Raw genomic sequence first — 16,867 nt, 5'->3', positions numbered from 1 at the left:
ACTAAATTAAAAACCATCAGTCTGAACTCGCCCCAGATATTTTGTGTGCTTTTATCTTGAAGGCAAAACGTTTCACTTCCGGTCTTAGTTCGTGTTTCTTTAATGAAGTAGACAAGCCGGATGTGCAATCTTGTGTAAATGTAGCACCGCCCCTCTTTAGGTATTGTCCAATCAGAAGGCACCATGTGAGCGCGTCGCAGTTGACATCGTTCTCTCCGCAAAGGCTGTCGGGAAGTTGAGTCTTAAAGCATTTAAAACAGTAACAGCTTTAAATCATGTTAATCAGATTAATCTGTAGTTCTGTTGAACATGTTGATGCTGATTTAACTCTACTTACTTGTTATTGAATTTACTGGTTATTTTGTACTTTAGTTTATTTTAACAGAACAAAGGAAAAATAAAACAAAACCATGTTCATATATTCATCAATTTTATTTATCTTAACAAAACAAATTTTGATTAGAAAACATCTCATGCAGCTTCAATCAACCATCAACTGGCCTTCCAGTACTGCAATAATAATAATAATAATAATAAATCTCATTCTCTGTTGCTACGTACCCGTCAGATTCACTGAAAAATAACTTCACGAGAGGATTCCCTCTCTCATCTTTAAACAAATACCACTCTAAAAAACAACAACACGTTAATATCAAAAGCCTATAAAAAAGATAATATGGAATTAGGTCTACAACCTCTGTAACTATGTACATCCTCAGTTATTGTCATATCATCCTGTAAACAAATATGGTTATGTATTAGTGCAGAATCAAACACCACCAGGTGGCAGCATCGTGTTAACAGTGAACAATAACCCTGTGGAGGGAATACTCTACTCTACTCTACTATACTATACTCTACTCTACTCTACTCTACTCTACTCTACTCTACTCTACTCTACTCTACTATACTATACTCTACTCTACTCTACTATACTATACTAGGGTATACCAGCTGTGATTAAACTGTGAGGAGCATCTTAGGAGCTCATGGTTGAAGTTAGTAGTTCGACCCTTTATGTTTATGTTTATTATGTTATTTTAGGTAGAGAGTCAGTCCTGTGGTCCGAAGCTCTTCGGTCGGATCATCATCCGGACCGTTTTAAAGGACTGTCTGTCGTTGGTGGGGTAATACTCTGTAGAGATGTTCTGCCACGTCCCCCAGAAGATACCGTCCCGGACTCCCTTGTACCGCCCCACGTAGTACCTCCCGTTGAGGTTTGCAGCCATGCAGGCATCGAACCACCAGCCGGAGCTGTAGTAGGCGCCGCAGTTCCCGGATGGATAGCGGTCGTGGTCCCGGTCCGGTGTGGTGAACGCCCTGTTGTTGTGGTCATAACTTTTACTGAAGCGCAGAGCGTCGCCCGCAGTACCGGAGTAACCGCCCACCGTCAGTCGGTAACGCATCCGTTCGCTCGCCACCCTGAACTGCTCGTACTCTGCGTACTCCATCACCCCGTCAAAGTCCTCCAGCTCCACCCGCAGCACCATGTCCCTGTCCCGGGTCAGCAGGTGGATCATGTTGTTGCCCAGCCAGAACTCCCCTCCGTCCAGCTCCCCGAAGCCCGACCGGTACTCGGCCCAGGTGCGGTTGAAGCTCACGCTGCCGTCCTGTCTGCGCTGCAGGAGCGTCCACCCTCCTCCGTCCAGCTCCATGTCACAGAAGACCGGGAAGCTTCTACTGCGGAGGTCAGGGGTCACCAGGTACACTCTGCTCTTTGTGTCCCCCCTGAGCAGGTGGTCGGAGCAGTCTCTGGCCACGCTGACTGCAGACGAGGGAGATGGAAAGAAATCACAAAGAATTATGAGCTACAGCTTTCTCTCAAAGGCGTGGGCGACACGGTGGAGCAGCGGTTACTGTAGCGCCGCCGCCTCACAGCAAGACGCTCGCAGCTGGGGTTGGCTTCTGTGTGGAGTTAGCATGTTCCTCCCACAGTCCAAAGACATGCAGGTTCATTGTTGACTCTAAATGTCCCGTAGGTGTGAATGGTTGTCTGTGTCTATGTGTCGGCCCTGTAATAGTCTGTACTCCCCGCCCCCTCCCCCCAACAGGATAAGTGGTGACAGATGATGAATTGATTTATCTCAAATCCCCCAGAAGAGATCGTGCCTGTCTTCGTTTAGAGTGAACTTCTGCTCGTATCTTGCAGGTGTAAATAAATATCACCTTGCAGCTGTGATGGAGCCGTGAAATGTGTTGGTTGAGGTCACGAGTGCAACAGGTCGGGGCAAAGACACTTTTCCACCATAAAAGACTGAGTGTTTTCGAAGAATTTCAAGACCTGGACCTCCACAGTAGATACCGTATTTAAAATCACATCTGAGAGATAAAAGCAAATGCAGATTTTAAAATGTGCAACTACAACACCAGTCTTTTCATCGTGATTGTTTTGATAAATAAAAGTCAAATATACAGTATAATGAAGACCTTCACATGTTAGTGTTAATTCACATGATAAGGAGGCTTTAGGATCTCTTAGTTTGATTAATATGCAGCATCTGAATTCAAGCTTTAAACTGAAGAGTCCACCAGACTGATCTGACGCTGAATGATTGACTGACTGAGCGACGCTCCACTGAGGGATGTTTTAAAGCTGTTAGTCTACACATAGTTGTGGTTTTATCTTTAATCACGACACTCAGGCACACACATTTTGCATACATACGCAGATTCCTCCTTTAGCCGTGATGTATGGCACAAAGATGATCTCAGACCACATCATTATATTATCATTAACTCATATCGTTTGTGCTCAGCGTGTGGTCCTCTTATTTAAAATCCTTTCAGTTCATGTCATACCAGTTTGTTGAGTGAGTAATACAATTATAATCTCTTAAATACTAAACAGTTTTCTAATTATTGTGATGTAATGTCAACAGAACACGGTAGGTTTTATGAGGTTGGTTGTGAATTTGAGAGGATTTCATTGTGAAGTTGCACACGTCTCCTCTCCTCTCCTCCTCATCTGTAATTATCTCTCTGTTAATACATTTCTGAGAGTTGACTGTTGAAACAAAGCAACCATTACAGTATTATGCACGGTGGTGCACGTGCTGTTATACATGCTATTATTATTCCATGCACGCTCTGGCAATAACAGCAACCTTCATGGTAGAACATGCATCACTGTGCTAGTGTTAAAGATAAGATGTCTTGCCTTTAGATGGTCTCCGTGTTGGTAGTTTGCTGCCGGGCCTGTGAGGTCTGCTGCCCCCCTGGTTGTCCTCCAGGTGCCCTTTAGGATGCCTGTCCAACGCTCTTCCACTTGGACTCAGGCTGTTATTGAAGAAAGCCGCCACCTGGTTGATTTTCACACGCAGTTCTCGTGCACTGGGAGTGGAAGCCTCAGCGGCCAGGGGCTCGGGGCCAGAGGTGACGGGGGTTGTTGACCTGAGGTCAGGGCTCATGGTGGAGGTAGTTTGGGTGCTGGGGGTTGGGACTGGAACCATCACTTTGTCTGGAGTGTGCCTGGGTGCTGTTTCCTTCACAGTGTGAAGGGGCTTAGCTTGTAAGCTGGAGTCAGTCGTAGAAGCTTGATTTGTCTTTGTGGATCCTGGACCGGTGCTAGAGATAACACCCGGGAGGATAACACCCGGGAGGATCCCACGGATGATTTTGTTTGGTCTTGTTGTCGTTGGGATGGATGGTGGTCGACCGGCTGTTTGTGGCCTCAGATCAGACGTGATCCTGCTGGTCGGGCTCACGGTGAAGCCTTCAGAGACGGTGTGAGGGCGAGGGAAGGGTCCAGTCTCCAGGCTGTTGGAGGTCTTTGGATCCAGAGTGATAGTTTTCATGGTGCTGGGTCTGAACTCCTCCGTGGAATAACTGACTTCAGTAATCTGTGTTACGGGGCCAGGTGCAGGTGGCATGTCAGTTTGGGAGTTTTGGATGTCGTCTGATGGAGTTCCGCTGATTTGAAGAGGCTCTGAATTTGTTTTGGTCTTTGGACTTGGCTTCAGTCGCCCTGCTGGTTTTGGCCTTTGAACAGGTGTTGCTCCTGGCCCGACTGTAGGCCGGGTCGGTGGCCTGCGTCTGGCTGGAAGCCTCGGTTTGGATGTTTTGTTGGATTCTGCTTTCAGAGTTTGGTCAGGCCGAGGTGTTCTAAGCCCTGGACGGGTCAGTGGTGTTTGGTCAGGTTTAGGCTTCAGCTTCGGTTTAGTCTTTGGGCCTGTTACGACCTCTGGGTGTTTTGGGCTAGGTTTAGGCTTCTGGTTTATTTTAGGGGCTTTTTGGCTGGGTTTAGGCTTTTGATCGGTCGGTGTGATGAGGGCACTATCAGGTTCAGGGGGTGTGATGAGATCACTATCAGGTTCAGAGGATTTGATGAGATCACTATCAGGTTCAGGGGGTGTGACGATGAGGGCACTATCAGGTTCAGAGGGTTTGATGAGGGCACTATCAGGTTTATCGGGTTTGATGAGGGCACTATCAGGTTCAGAGGGTTTGATGAGATCACTATCAGGTTCAGGGGGTGTGATGAGGGCACTATCAGGTTCAGAGGGTTTGATGAGGGCACTATCAGGTTCAGGGGGTGTGATGATGAGGGCACTATCAGGTTCAGAGGGTTTGATGATGAGGGCACTATCAGGTTCAGGGGGTGTGATGATGAGGGCACTATCAGGTTCAGGGGGTGTGATGATGAGGGCACTATCAGGTTCAGGGGGTGTGATGATGAGGGCACTATCAGGTTCAGAGGGTTTGATGAGATCACTATCAGGTTCAGAGGGTTTGATGAGATCACTATCAGGTTCAGGGGGTGTGATGAGGGCACTATCAGGTTCAGGGGGTGTGATGATGAGGGCACTATCAGGTGTAAGTGTTTGTCCAGGTGTTGAGTCTTTGACAGATTTCGGCTTGGGCGAAGGATTTTCATCAAAGTTTTCCATTAATTCTGTTAAAGGCTTCTGGTCAGGTGTTGGCGTGAGGCTCGTTGTGGCTCTCCTTTCAGGCTCTTGAACCGGTGTGAGATATCGGTTTATTGTAGATCTTTGATCGGGTTTTTGAGTTTGATCAGACTCGTCGGTTCTGAGAGGATGAACTGGCTTTTTCTTAGGTTTTGAGTTTTGAGTAGTAATTGGGATTTCAACAGATTCAGGTTCTCGGTCAGTTCGAGGGTCAGAACCAGTTGCGTTTACAGTTTGAGGTCTCTGATGAGATGTCGGTCTCTGAACAGGAAGCGTTGGCTTTTGATGAGATTTTGGCTTCTGAATAAGTAACGGGCTTTGATCAGTTGGATGTTCTCGGTCACGTTTAGGTATTTGATTGTTACGATCAGTCGGTAAATGATCAGGTCGAGGTGTTTGGTCTGGTTTTGGGATCTGGACTCGTTTAGGGTCTTTGCTGGGTTTAGATCTTTGGTCGGTTGTGGGTTTTTGGTGAGAAGGTCTCTGCTTTTGGTCATGTTTAGTTTTTTTATCAGGCGAAGGAGCTCGGTCAGGTTTACGGTCATTCTTCGGGTTTTTAAGCTTTTGATCTGCTTCAGGCTTATTGGCAGGTTTATGCTTTTCACCGGGCTTCGGTCCGCGACCTGGAAGAGGTTTCACGCCAGTCTTAGTATTTGAGGTGATGTTCTTTCTGGCTGTCCAACGGCTGCGGTCTGAAACTCCTGTGAACGTAGTTGTGTATAAAGTCTGTCGAGGAGTTGTAGCTGCTGTCGTTGAGCTAACTTGACCCTGGAAGCCTGCCCCAGGTGTTGCACTGGTTGTCGAGGTGAACCTTGAAGTGGGACTGGTTATCTGTTGTCTAAGACCACCCAATGTGTTTATTGTGGCTGCTGCTGTTGTTGGCCTACTTGTGGTCCTAAAGCCTTCCTCTGCATCAGGGCTCGGGTGCTCAGAGAAGCCAGCTGCTCCACGGCCGGTACTTTGGGTTTGTAGTCCATCGGCAACTACTGTCTTTGCTTGATTGACCTCTGTGATGAAATGTGAAGTGGAGCTGGACAGAGGAGGAGACGGAGGAGACGGTAGAGATGACGTAAAGGTTCTAGCTCCGTCTGGGTCCATGGAGTGGAGCCTCGGGGCTGAACTAATGATAGACTGAAGAGTCGGGCTGATTGAAACAAAGTCTGTCCCCTCGGTCGACTCGCTGGATGCTGATTCTCCATCCCCGTCTCTCTGGACACTCTGGACCCTTTTTTCTCCTTCTGTTTTGATCTCCGTTCCCGTCTCTCTGTCCCCCTCCTCCCCCTCTTTTATAGTCTTCTCTTTTTCTGCACGCCCAATGCTTTCAATCTGTTTTGATTTCTCATTATTTCGCTCCTCTTTTATTTCCATTTCCTTCTCCCTCTCCTTCCCGTGCTGCTCTCCGTCCTTATCTGTATGCTCATCACGGCCCTCGGACATCTTTATTTCATCATCGTCCCCGTCTTCTTCAGTTTCAGTCTTTCTGTCTGTTTCCTTTGTTTCATCTCGCCACACGTGACGGTCACTTTCTGCTGTTTTCTCCTTATTTTTCACATTACTTGTACTTTTCCTCTCTTTTTCATTCTCCAGTCTGTCCTCTGGATCTCCCTTTGAATTCCCTTTTCCATCTTTGTCTGTGTTTCTGTCTGTCTCGGTCTCCCTGTTATTTTTTTCAACAACCTTTTTTCTGACCACTGTTCTCTCATTTCCACCAGAAGTTGGCACCTTTGCCTGTCCCAGTTTGTCCTTTGCTTTTGCCACTTCTGTCTTCGTTTTTCCATCTTTTTCTGCCACTTCTTTTAGGTTTTTGTCTCTCTCATTTTCTTTTACGACCCCTTTATTGCTCTCTCTCTCTGCTTCCCATTTCTTTCCCTCTTTCTCTTCCAGAATTGTTCTTTTTTCTGAGTCAGTGTCACCATCTCCTGCCATAGTCTTCTCTGCTTTAACCCTGTCTGTCCTACACTCCCTGCTGAAAGCTTCTGTCCTCTCAGGAGTTCTCTCATTCAGCCAGTTCCTCTCCTCCGTATGTCTGTCCGTACCCTCATTCAGCTTTTCATGCTCTCTTTCTCTTTGCCTCCCACACTCTCTCTCAGTTTGGCTTACTGTACAGTCTGCACACATCTTCCTCAGCTGGTCCACGTTGTCCTTCAGCTTCTGCAAATCCTCCACGATCTTCTCCAGCTCTCTGAGCTGCTTCGGTAGTTGGAGAGTCAGCGGTGGCAGACTGAACAGGTACGGGCACGTGTTCTCATCCTGCCCCGGTCTGCACGGCCCCTCGGGTCTCAGAGTCGCAACGCAGGGTCCGAATCCGTGATCCCCCAGGAGGTCTTCTTCATCAGGGTCCGCTGTGGTCCGAGAGAGGCTCAAGAGGACCAGCAGGGTCCCACATACGCACAGTGCTGTTAACCTCATTGCGTCCTGACAGTAAAGAGTGAAAGGATAAGAGGGAGAGAGTGTAAAAAAGACCCACCTCAGTCTGAGACAGTGACAGTGAGAGGAGGAGGTAGGGTGGGAGGGAGAAGAGGAGGGAGGGGGAGCTGATGGAAACAGAGTCTGAGAGAGAAACGAGCAGCGAGAAACTTCCAGAGGGAAACAGGTGAAAAAAAAACAGAGCGAGAGGAGGAGGATTGTGTGGATGTTGTTCTCAGTAGATGGTCTCAGTTAGATAGTAGATTAGATAGTAGATGATACGCATGAAGCGAGAGGAAACGGTCAAATATTTCTACTTTACATCAGCAGAATGATTCAGTGATCACCGATCAATGATCAGTCAGGAAGAAGCACAAAGTGTGAAAGCTTTAGAAAGCCTTACAGTCTTATTGTAATCCTATTATTACATTCCAGTGTATCCTCACTGTAATCACATCACTTAATGAGGACCAGTTGTGATGCATTCTCCCTCCATGATGTACTCCTACAGTAAACGCATCAATATGCATGTGTGTCACAGTTGCTCTGGCAGGCGCTACCCGAGCTTCCTGTCGGGTCCGATGACATGTGAGTGACAGATGCGACGGGTCAAAATATGCGTCTGAAGCAAAATATCAGCTGCTCGGCCAGAGCCAAGACATTGTTACTGAAATTTGTAAAGACATATTTCATTTTACTGTAAGCTGCATGGTTTAGTCGAGCTTCTGAGTAATGAAAGTCAGGAATGTCAGATTTATCCAAGAAGGCCGCTTGACTCAAAGACAACGCCAGGGGAGAGAAATCTCTCATGTTCTATTGACTTTATTCGGACAGTACTAATCCTCAACAAGTGTGGAGAAGCGCTGAGGCGTTGTCTGGGTGGAGAGGCTAAGCTCGCTGCGTGCACACCGTCCTTTCAGCCAAGATTCTGCTTCTTTGCTAATTCATTGTGTCTACATATAGTCAGAAAAAAGAAGGAGAGAAAACACAGTCACATGAACTAAATGAGCCATCTGCTTGGCAGGGAGTTTAGATAATGAGGCTTTAGTTTCTCAGACCCGGGGTGTGAATGTCAGTCCCACCACAGGATATGAGATATGAGAGATAGCATGCGATGCCAGAGCTGGATGCTTCAGAGCTGTGTCCGTGTTTGATGCTTGTTAGTCCGCTTCAATCGTCTTATTTTTAAACTGTGATGAAACGTGACCCTTTTTGTTCTCTTTCATTGTCCGTTTACTCCGACTGCACAAAGCTGGAGAGGTTTCTCAGCTGTTCTTCGATAATGACAAAAGGAAACCGTTTGTTTAGCCAGAGGACTGTGGGAAGCTTCAGGTTAGAGAAGAAAAATGAGTTCAGGTGGAAGAAAACTCAATATTGAACAACGCCGACGTGCACGTTCACAGTTACGTCAACAGTTTGAGAGGATTCAATCAGTTCAGTGTTTTACTGTAATATGTTTCAACTAGTCCTTTAATAATAATAATAATAATAGCTTGGATTTATATAGCGCCTTTCAAGAAACCCAAGGACGCTTTACTATCAAAAGAGACATTTTAGGCACATAAAGAAATCTGTCTGGAGCCACAAAACGTGTGGTCATTGTGATGAAGGTAACACAGTTCATAGTCTAAGTATATAGTATATGAGTCTAATGCAGTGAGGGCCAAAGAGACAATGTACTACGGAGTATTAGGGCCACATTGAGGGAAAAACATCTGAGGTTTACAGAATAAAGTCATAACTTTACGAGAATAAAGATAATAACACATAAAATTACTACTTTATAATATTATGACCTTATTCTTGAAATCTCAGATTAATTTTTTTCCTCAATGTGGCCCTAATACTCCGTTGTACCGTCGTACCATAGACCTACAACAATGATAAATAAAAATGAAAATGTAAACAAAGAACAGTTATTCATTTCCATGTTTATAACTCCACAGGGAGCCACTGGAGAGGAGCTGAAGAGACGCAGGTTGCTGACCTCTGACCTCTGGACTAGACAATGCAGAGCTGCAGGAATGAGTCCTAAAACCCAGAGATGAGTTTTAGCATTTTAACACTTCCTGTTCCCTCGTCTGGAAGTCAGTGGGTTTTTAGTTAGATGCCTGAGATCAGGTCTGTGCTTAACACAAGCTGAAGAGGTTTGAATGTTTTGTTCTACGACATAAAACACATCAATAAATATCCCACGTGTGAATTTTGAAGCCTTTATGTGTTTAATAAAGGTGGTCGCTAACAAGTGGCTAAATGAGATGACTAAACGTCGTCACGCGGAACATTAGTCCTCCTTCACAGCCTCGTTGTGTTTACTCTATACGTTCATGTGACCGCGGTGGACTTCATCTACAGCCTAACGTTAGATCTTTACTTCTGACGATTGTATTCAAAAATCATAAAAGTGGAGTTAATTAGTGGAGATTATCTTACTGAACAAAACGTGTCAGTATCATAAACATGTGTTTACCACAGAGCTGATGTTCTGCAATGATCCAACGGAACAATCCCATTGGCTGTTAGTGGAGGGAACCAGAGAGATGATCACTTCCTGTTAGTGGAGGGAACCAGAGAGATGATCACTTCCTGTTAGTGGAGGAACCAGGGAGATGATCACTTCCTGTTAGTGGAGGGAACCAGGGAGATGATCACTTCCTGTTAGTGGAGGGAACCAGAGAGATGATCACTTCCTGTTAGTGGAGGGAACCAGAGAGATGATCACTTCCTGTTAGTGGAGGGAACCAGAGAGATGATCACTTCCTGTTAGGAACCAAAGAGATGATCACTTCCTGTTAGTGGAGGGAACCAGAGAGATGATCACTTCCTGTTAGTGGAGGGAACCAGAGAGATGATCACTTCCTGTTAGTGGAGGGAACCAGGGTGATGATCACTTCCTGTTAGGAACCAAAGAGATGATCACTTCCTGTTAGTGGAGGGAACCAGGGAGATGATCACTTCCTGTTAGTGGAGGGAACCAGAGAGATGATCACTTCCTGTTAGTGGAGGGAACCAGAGAGATGATCACTTCCTGTTAGTGGAGGAACCAGGGAGATGATCACTTCCTGTTAGTGGAGGGAACCAGGGAGATGATCACTTCCTGTTAGTGGAGGGAACCAGAGAGATGATCACTTCCTGTTAGTGGAGGGAACCAGAGAGATGATCACTTCCTGTTAGTGGAGGGAACCAGAGAGATGATCACTTCCTGTTAGGAACCAAAGAGATGATCACTTCCTGTTAGTGGAGGGAACCAGAGAGATGATCACTTCCTGTTAGTGGAGGGAACCAGAGAGATGATCACTTCCTGTTAGTGGAGGGAACCAGGGTGATGATCACTTCCTGTTAGGAACCAAAGAGATGATCACTTCCTGTTAGTGGAGGGAACCAGGGAGATGATCACTTCCTGTTAGTGGAGGGAACCAGAGAGATGATCACTTCCTGTTAGTGGAGGGAACCAGAGAGATGATCACTTCCTGTTAGTGGAGGGAACCAGAGAGATGATCACTTCCTGTTAGGAACCAGAGAGATGATCACTTCCTGTTAGCGGAGGGAACCAGGGTGATGATCACTTCCTGTTAGGAACCAGAGAGATGATCACTTCCTGTTAGTGGAGGGAACCAGGGAGATGATCACTTCCTGTTAGTGGAGGGAACCAGAGAGATGATCACTTCCTGTTAGTGGAGGGAACCAGAGAGATGATCACTTCCTGTTAGTGGAGGGAACCAGGGTGATGATCACTTCCTGTTAGGAACCAAAGAGATGATCACTTCCTGTTAGTGGAGGGAACCAGAGAGATGATCACTTCCTGTTAGGAACCAAAGAGATGATCACTTCCTGTTAGTGGAGGAACCAGAGAGATGATCACTTCCTGTTAGTGGAGGGAACCAGAGAGATGATCACTTCCCCTGTTAGTGGAGGGAACCAGAGAGATGATCACTTCCTGTTAGGAACCAGAGAGATGATCACTTCCTGTTAGTGGAGGGAACCAGAGAGATGATCACTTCCTGTTAGTGGAGGGGACCAGAGAGATGATCACTTCCTGTTAGTGGAGGGAACCAGAGAGATGATCACTTCCTGTTAGGAACCAGAGAGATGATCACTTCCTGTTAGTGGAGGGAACCAGAGAGATGATCACTTCCTGTTAGCGGAGGGAACCAGGGTGATGATCACTTCCCGTTAGGAACCAGAGAGATGATCACTTCCTGTTAGTGGAGGGAACCAGAGAGATGATCACTTCCTGTTAGTGGAGGGGACCAGAGAGATGATCACTTCCTGTTAGTGGAGGGAACCAGAGAGATGACCACTTCCTGCTAGTGGAGGGAACCAGGGAGATGATCACTTCCTGTTAGTGGAGGGAACCAGAGAGATGATCACTTCCTGTTAGCGGAGGGAACCAGAGAGATGATCACTTCCTGTTAGTGGAGGGAACCAGAGAGATGATCACTTCCTGTTAGTGGAGGGAACCAGAGAGATGATCACTTCCTGTTAGTGGAGGGAACCAGAGAGATGATCACTTCCTGTTAGTGGAGGGAACCAGAGAGATGATCACTTCCTGTTAGTGGAGGGAACCAGAGAGATGATCACTTCCTGTTAGTGGAGGGAACCAGAGAGATGATCACCTCCTGTTAGTGGAGGGAACCAGAGAGATGATCACTTCCTGTTAGTGGAGGGAACCAGGGAGATGATCACCTCCTGTTAGTGGAGGGAACCAGAGAGATGATCACCTCCTGTTAGTGGAGGGAACCAGAGAGATGATCACTTCCTGTTAGGAACCAAAGAGATGATCACTTCCTGTTAGTGGAGGGAACCAGAGAGATGATCACTTCCTGTTAGTGGAGGGAACCAGAGAGATGATCACTTCCTGTTAGTGGAGGGAACCAGGGTGATGATCACTTCCTGTTAGGAACCAAAGAGATGATCACTTCCTGTTAGTGGAGGGAACCAAAGAGATGATCACTTCCTGTTAGTGGAGGGAACCAGGGAGATGATCACTTCCTGTTAGTGGAGGGAACCAGGGAGATGATCACTTCCTGTTAGTGGAGGGAACCAGAGAGATGATCACTTCCTGTTAGTGGAGGGAACCAGGGAGATGATCACTTCCTGTTAGTGGAGGGAACCAGGGAGATGATCACTTCCTGTTAGTGGAGGGAACCAGAGAGATGATCACTTCCTGTTAGTGGAGGGAACCAGGGAGATGATCACTTCCTGTTAGTGGAGGGAACCAGGGAGATGATCACTTCCTGTTAGTGGAGGGAACCAGAGAGATGATCACTTCCTGTTAGTGGAGGGAACCAGAGAGATGATCACTTCCTGTTAGTGGAGGGAACCAGGGTGATGATCACTTCCTGTTAGGAACCAAAGAGATGATCACTTCCTGTTAGTGGAGGGAACCAGAGAGATGATCACTTCCTGTTAGGAACCAAAGAGATGATCACTTCCTGTTAGTGGAGGGAACCAGAGAGATGATCACTTCCTGTTAGTGGAGGGAACCAGAGAGATGATCACTTCCTGTTAGTGGAGGGAACCAGAGAGATGATCACTTCCTGTTAGGAACCAGAGAGATGATCACTTCCTGTTAGTGGAGGGAACCAGAGAGATGATCACTTCCTGTTAGCGGAGGGAACCAGGGTGATGATCACTTCCTGTTAGGAACCAGAGAGATGATCACTTCCTGTTAGTGGAGGGAACCAGAGAGATGATTACTTCCTGTTAGTGGAGGGAACCAGAGAGATGATCACTTCCTGTTAGTGGAGGGAACCAGGGAGATGATCACTTCCTGTTAGTGGAGGGAACCAGGGAGATGATCACTTCCTGTTAGTGGAGGGAACCAGAGAGATGATCACTTCCTGTTAGTGGAGGGAACCAGGGAGATGATCACTTCCTGTTAGTGGAGGGAACCAGGGAGATGATCACTTCCTGTTAGTGGAGGGAACCAGAGAGATGATCACTTCCTGTTAGTGGAGGGAACCAGAGAGATGATCACTTCCTGTTAGTGGAGGGAACCAGGGTGATGATCACTTCCTGTTAGGAACCAAAGAGATGATCACTTCCTGTTAGTGGAGGGAACCAGAGAGATGATCACTTCCTGTTAGGAACCAAAGAGATGATCACTTCCTGTTAGTGGAGGGAACCAGAGAGATGATCACTTCCTGTTAGTGGAGGGAACCAGAGAGATGATCACTTCCTGTTAGGAACCAGAGAGATGATCACTTCCTGTTAGTGGAGGGAACCAGAGAGATGATCACTTCCTGTTAGTGGAGGGAACCAGAGAGATGATCACTTCCTGTTAGTGGAGGGGACCAGAGAGATGATCACTTCCTGTTAGTGGAGGGAACCAGAGAGATGATCACTTCCTGTTAGGAACCAGAGAGATGATCACTTCCTGTTAGTGGAGGGAACCAGAGAGATGATCACTTCCTGTTAGCGGAGGGAACCAGGGTGATGATCACTTCCTGTTAGGAACCAGAGAGATGATCACTTCCTGTTAGTGGAGGGAACCAGAGAGATGATTACTTCCTGTTAGTGGAGGGAACCAGAGAGATGATCACTTCCTGTTAGTGGAGGGGACCAGAGAGATGATCACTTCCTGTTAGTGGAGGGAACCAGAGAGATGATCACTTCCTGTTAGTGGAGGGAACCAGAGAGATGACCACTTCCTGTTAGTGGAGGGAACCAGAGAGATGACCACTTCCTGTTAGTGGAGGGAACCAGAGAGATGATCACCTCCTGGTTGGTTTACATGAATACGTCATCCCTGCAGCGCTCTACTGTATCCAGAGGTCTTGTAATCCGTGTACGTAAAGGTGGAGACTCTCTATCCAAACATACTATAGGACTTTACATCGCAGGTCTTCTAATGCAGCGATGAGCTCATCTGACATCTGAAGACTGTTGGCAGGATAAAAGCAGGAATAAGTGTCCTTTCACCTTTCACAGTCACTTCAGTACTCCAACACTTACTCTGGGAACTAGTGTGAGAGAAATGTTTACAGTCTCAAGAGACTTCTGTCTGAACACTGAGCTGTATTGATTTATTATCACAGAGACACATCTCTTACAGCTCAGCCAGGAATAACCCTCAGACCGTCGCTGCTCCGCCACAACAAACTAACCTGAGGCGGCGGCATGAGGAGCGGTACTGAAAGTACTGATGACTGCAGCTGATTAAGGTCAAGAGGGTCAGTTCATCTGATAATAGCCAATCTAAATGAATCCATGTTGTTCTGCGGCGCGCTGCCAGGAGCTCTATTATTCCCAGTAAAACCCTCCCGACTGGCTCTACCCTTTTATGGACAGCAGGTTTTTTCTCCTCAGGGTGCCCTCTTGGGATAAAGTGTTTTGAATTCCCCCGGTGAGCTGGCTCGGCCCGCTCTCCGTCCTGGATCGTGTAAACACTGTTTTTTTTCCATGCAGTCTAGAACAAACATCTGACCATCAGTCCGGCTCTGCAGGCCGGGCTTCCTGGCAGACCACTTCATCTCCCTCCACTCCGGGCAGAGGAGCCGGTGTCGTCGGTCATGTCTGTTATGTGCATAAGTGTCTCATTTCCAGCTGAACTGGAGTGAACCCAGCGACTGTCGTAGTGCAGCGCCAGCCTCCTGTAACACCACACTCAGTCTGCCTGCCTGAAGGTACAAACCAACCGGGTCAGTATTATTCTACCGACACACGTCTGCACGCCGAGGACAAATAAATAGATTCATTTAGCAAAGCAGAGATATGATACAACACCTGCCTTAATCCTGAGGATCAGTCTGCATCAGTTTACAATTAAAGTCCTCGTCTCCTTCACACACACACACACGCACGCGCACGCACACACGCACGCACGCACGCACGCACGCACGCACGCACGCACACACACACACACACACAACATCTTAATTCTTCAGTAACTGGTACATTCCTTCGTCATGTGTGAGAATGTTTTTCGTCCGCCAGTTGACAGATAGAGATTCTTAAAAGTGAAACAACGAAGTGTCTCTCACATCTGGGCTGGATTTCCTGCAGCGAGCCGACACCAGATAACGGCGGGTCAATTTAGTTCTAATCCAAAAGCCTGGACTTCATTAAGACGATGTTTGACATTTATATTTAAGAATCTTTGTCCTGATGGAGGATCTGGGAAGCGGGCGTAACGTGGGAACAGGTTATCTGCTGCCCGTCGTTGGACTCTGAGGTGAAAGAGGACGTATTTGTGACGCTGGCACGAGAAACAACCGTCTCTTATTTCACGACAGACGAGACCGTTTTACATTTTTTAAGTTTTAGAGTTGTAAAGCTTCTATACAGACATTTGCCATAAAGTCATTACATTTAATCTGTTTGTTTTCTCAGCGTATCCGATCGTATCCTGATGTTGGATGTGTGCTGCATTCTGTGTATTTCCCAGCTGTGATTAATAGAAACCTTCATAATGGACTACATGTGATGCACAGAGATATGTGACTTAGTGCATCGTCTATTGACCTTTAACCTTCTCTGTACCAGTTGTACGTCAGTATTTAGAGGCTTCAGGCTGGTTAAAGTCATTACATCTTCTCTCTGATCCAGAATACTGCAGGTCAGTGGAGGGTTCACATCTTTACTTTAGTAAAAGTAACAATACAACACTGTAAAAATACCTCATTACAAGTAAAAGTCCTGCATTGAAATAATACTTGAGTACATACAGTAAGTATTTTTAATAAAATGTACCGTATGCAGAAAATAATCCCCTGTGAGTGTTACGGTGTTAAATAACAATCCTATTATCAGATTATTATGAACATTATATCATATTTTATAAACTCTATATGATGTTTTGTATATAAAATCTTAACCTGCAAAGTAACTAAAGATGTTAAATAAATGTAGTGGAGTAAAAAGTACGATATAGAAGTACTGTAAAGAACACAGATTAGTGTTTAGGTAACTGCTGAAGGACCTCTGAAGGATTATTCTGTTTGCACCTCGAGCCTTAAAATAACTTCTACTTTATTATTCTGTGAACTGAGTCGGACTGTTTGAGTGTCGGAGCTGATTCATTCACCCAACGAACAATTTGGGTCAAAAGAAATAAACAAATGTGATTTTAGAGTAAACCGATGTCAACGCTGAAGAACACTGTGTACACCACCGCTCCAACATTAAGACTTCTACTGTAGTGATGCAGATACGGACCAGAGAAGCATATTAATATTAATATAAATATAATCTGGACTGAGAGAGAGGACCATTATATATATATATAATGCAGACTGAGAGAAAGGACCATTATATTTATATATATATATATATAATTGTATATATATATATATATAAATATATATATAATTATATATATATATAATTATATATATGTATATATAATGCAGACTGAGAGAGAGGGACATTCTATTTATATATATATATATAAATAAAGTAGTCTATATTATATATATATAGATATATATAATGCAGACTGAGAGAGAGGACCTTTGGACTGAGCCGTTGGGAGAAATGTGATTTTCCACACATTGATCTTTGCAGGATTTGTTTCTGTTTTTCTGTCATAACAAAAAGAAAACGTTCATCTTTTA

General features: G+C 45.8%; 1 protein-coding gene across 1 annotated transcript; it reads right to left on the bottom strand.

Annotated features, from left to right (window-relative positions):
* Positions 1-417: 417 nt before the first annotated feature.
* On the bottom strand, positions 418-7,391 carry LOC119486621 (proteoglycan 4-like). Its single transcript, XM_037766865.1, has 3 exons — positions 3,158-7,391; positions 2,303-2,319; positions 418-1,808 (listed from the first exon to the last, which is right to left on the bottom strand). The coding sequence occupies exons 1-3, from the start codon at positions 7,311-7,313 to the stop codon at positions 1,053-1,055; spliced, it is 4,929 nt and encodes a 1,642-aa protein (XP_037622793.1). The 5' UTR covers positions 7,314-7,391; the 3' UTR covers positions 418-1,052.
* Between the last annotated feature and the right edge of the window lie 9,476 nt (positions 7,392-16,867).

This window comes from Sebastes umbrosus, chromosome 4 (genome assembly GCF_015220745.1).
Source record: "Sebastes umbrosus isolate fSebUmb1 chromosome 4, fSebUmb1.pri, whole genome shotgun sequence".
Classification (NCBI taxonomy): Eukaryota; Metazoa; Chordata; class Actinopteri; order Perciformes; family Sebastidae; genus Sebastes; species Sebastes umbrosus.
The sequence above is the reverse complement of the archived record's forward strand: the minus strand, read 5'-3'. Positions and strand labels throughout refer to the sequence as shown.

What these genes read in the sequence shown, in the direction of transcription:
- LOC119486621 (XM_037766865.1), bottom strand. Translation starts at nt 7,313, where the DNA reads ATGAGGTTAACAGCACTGTGCGTATGTGGGACCCTGCTGGTCCTCTTG.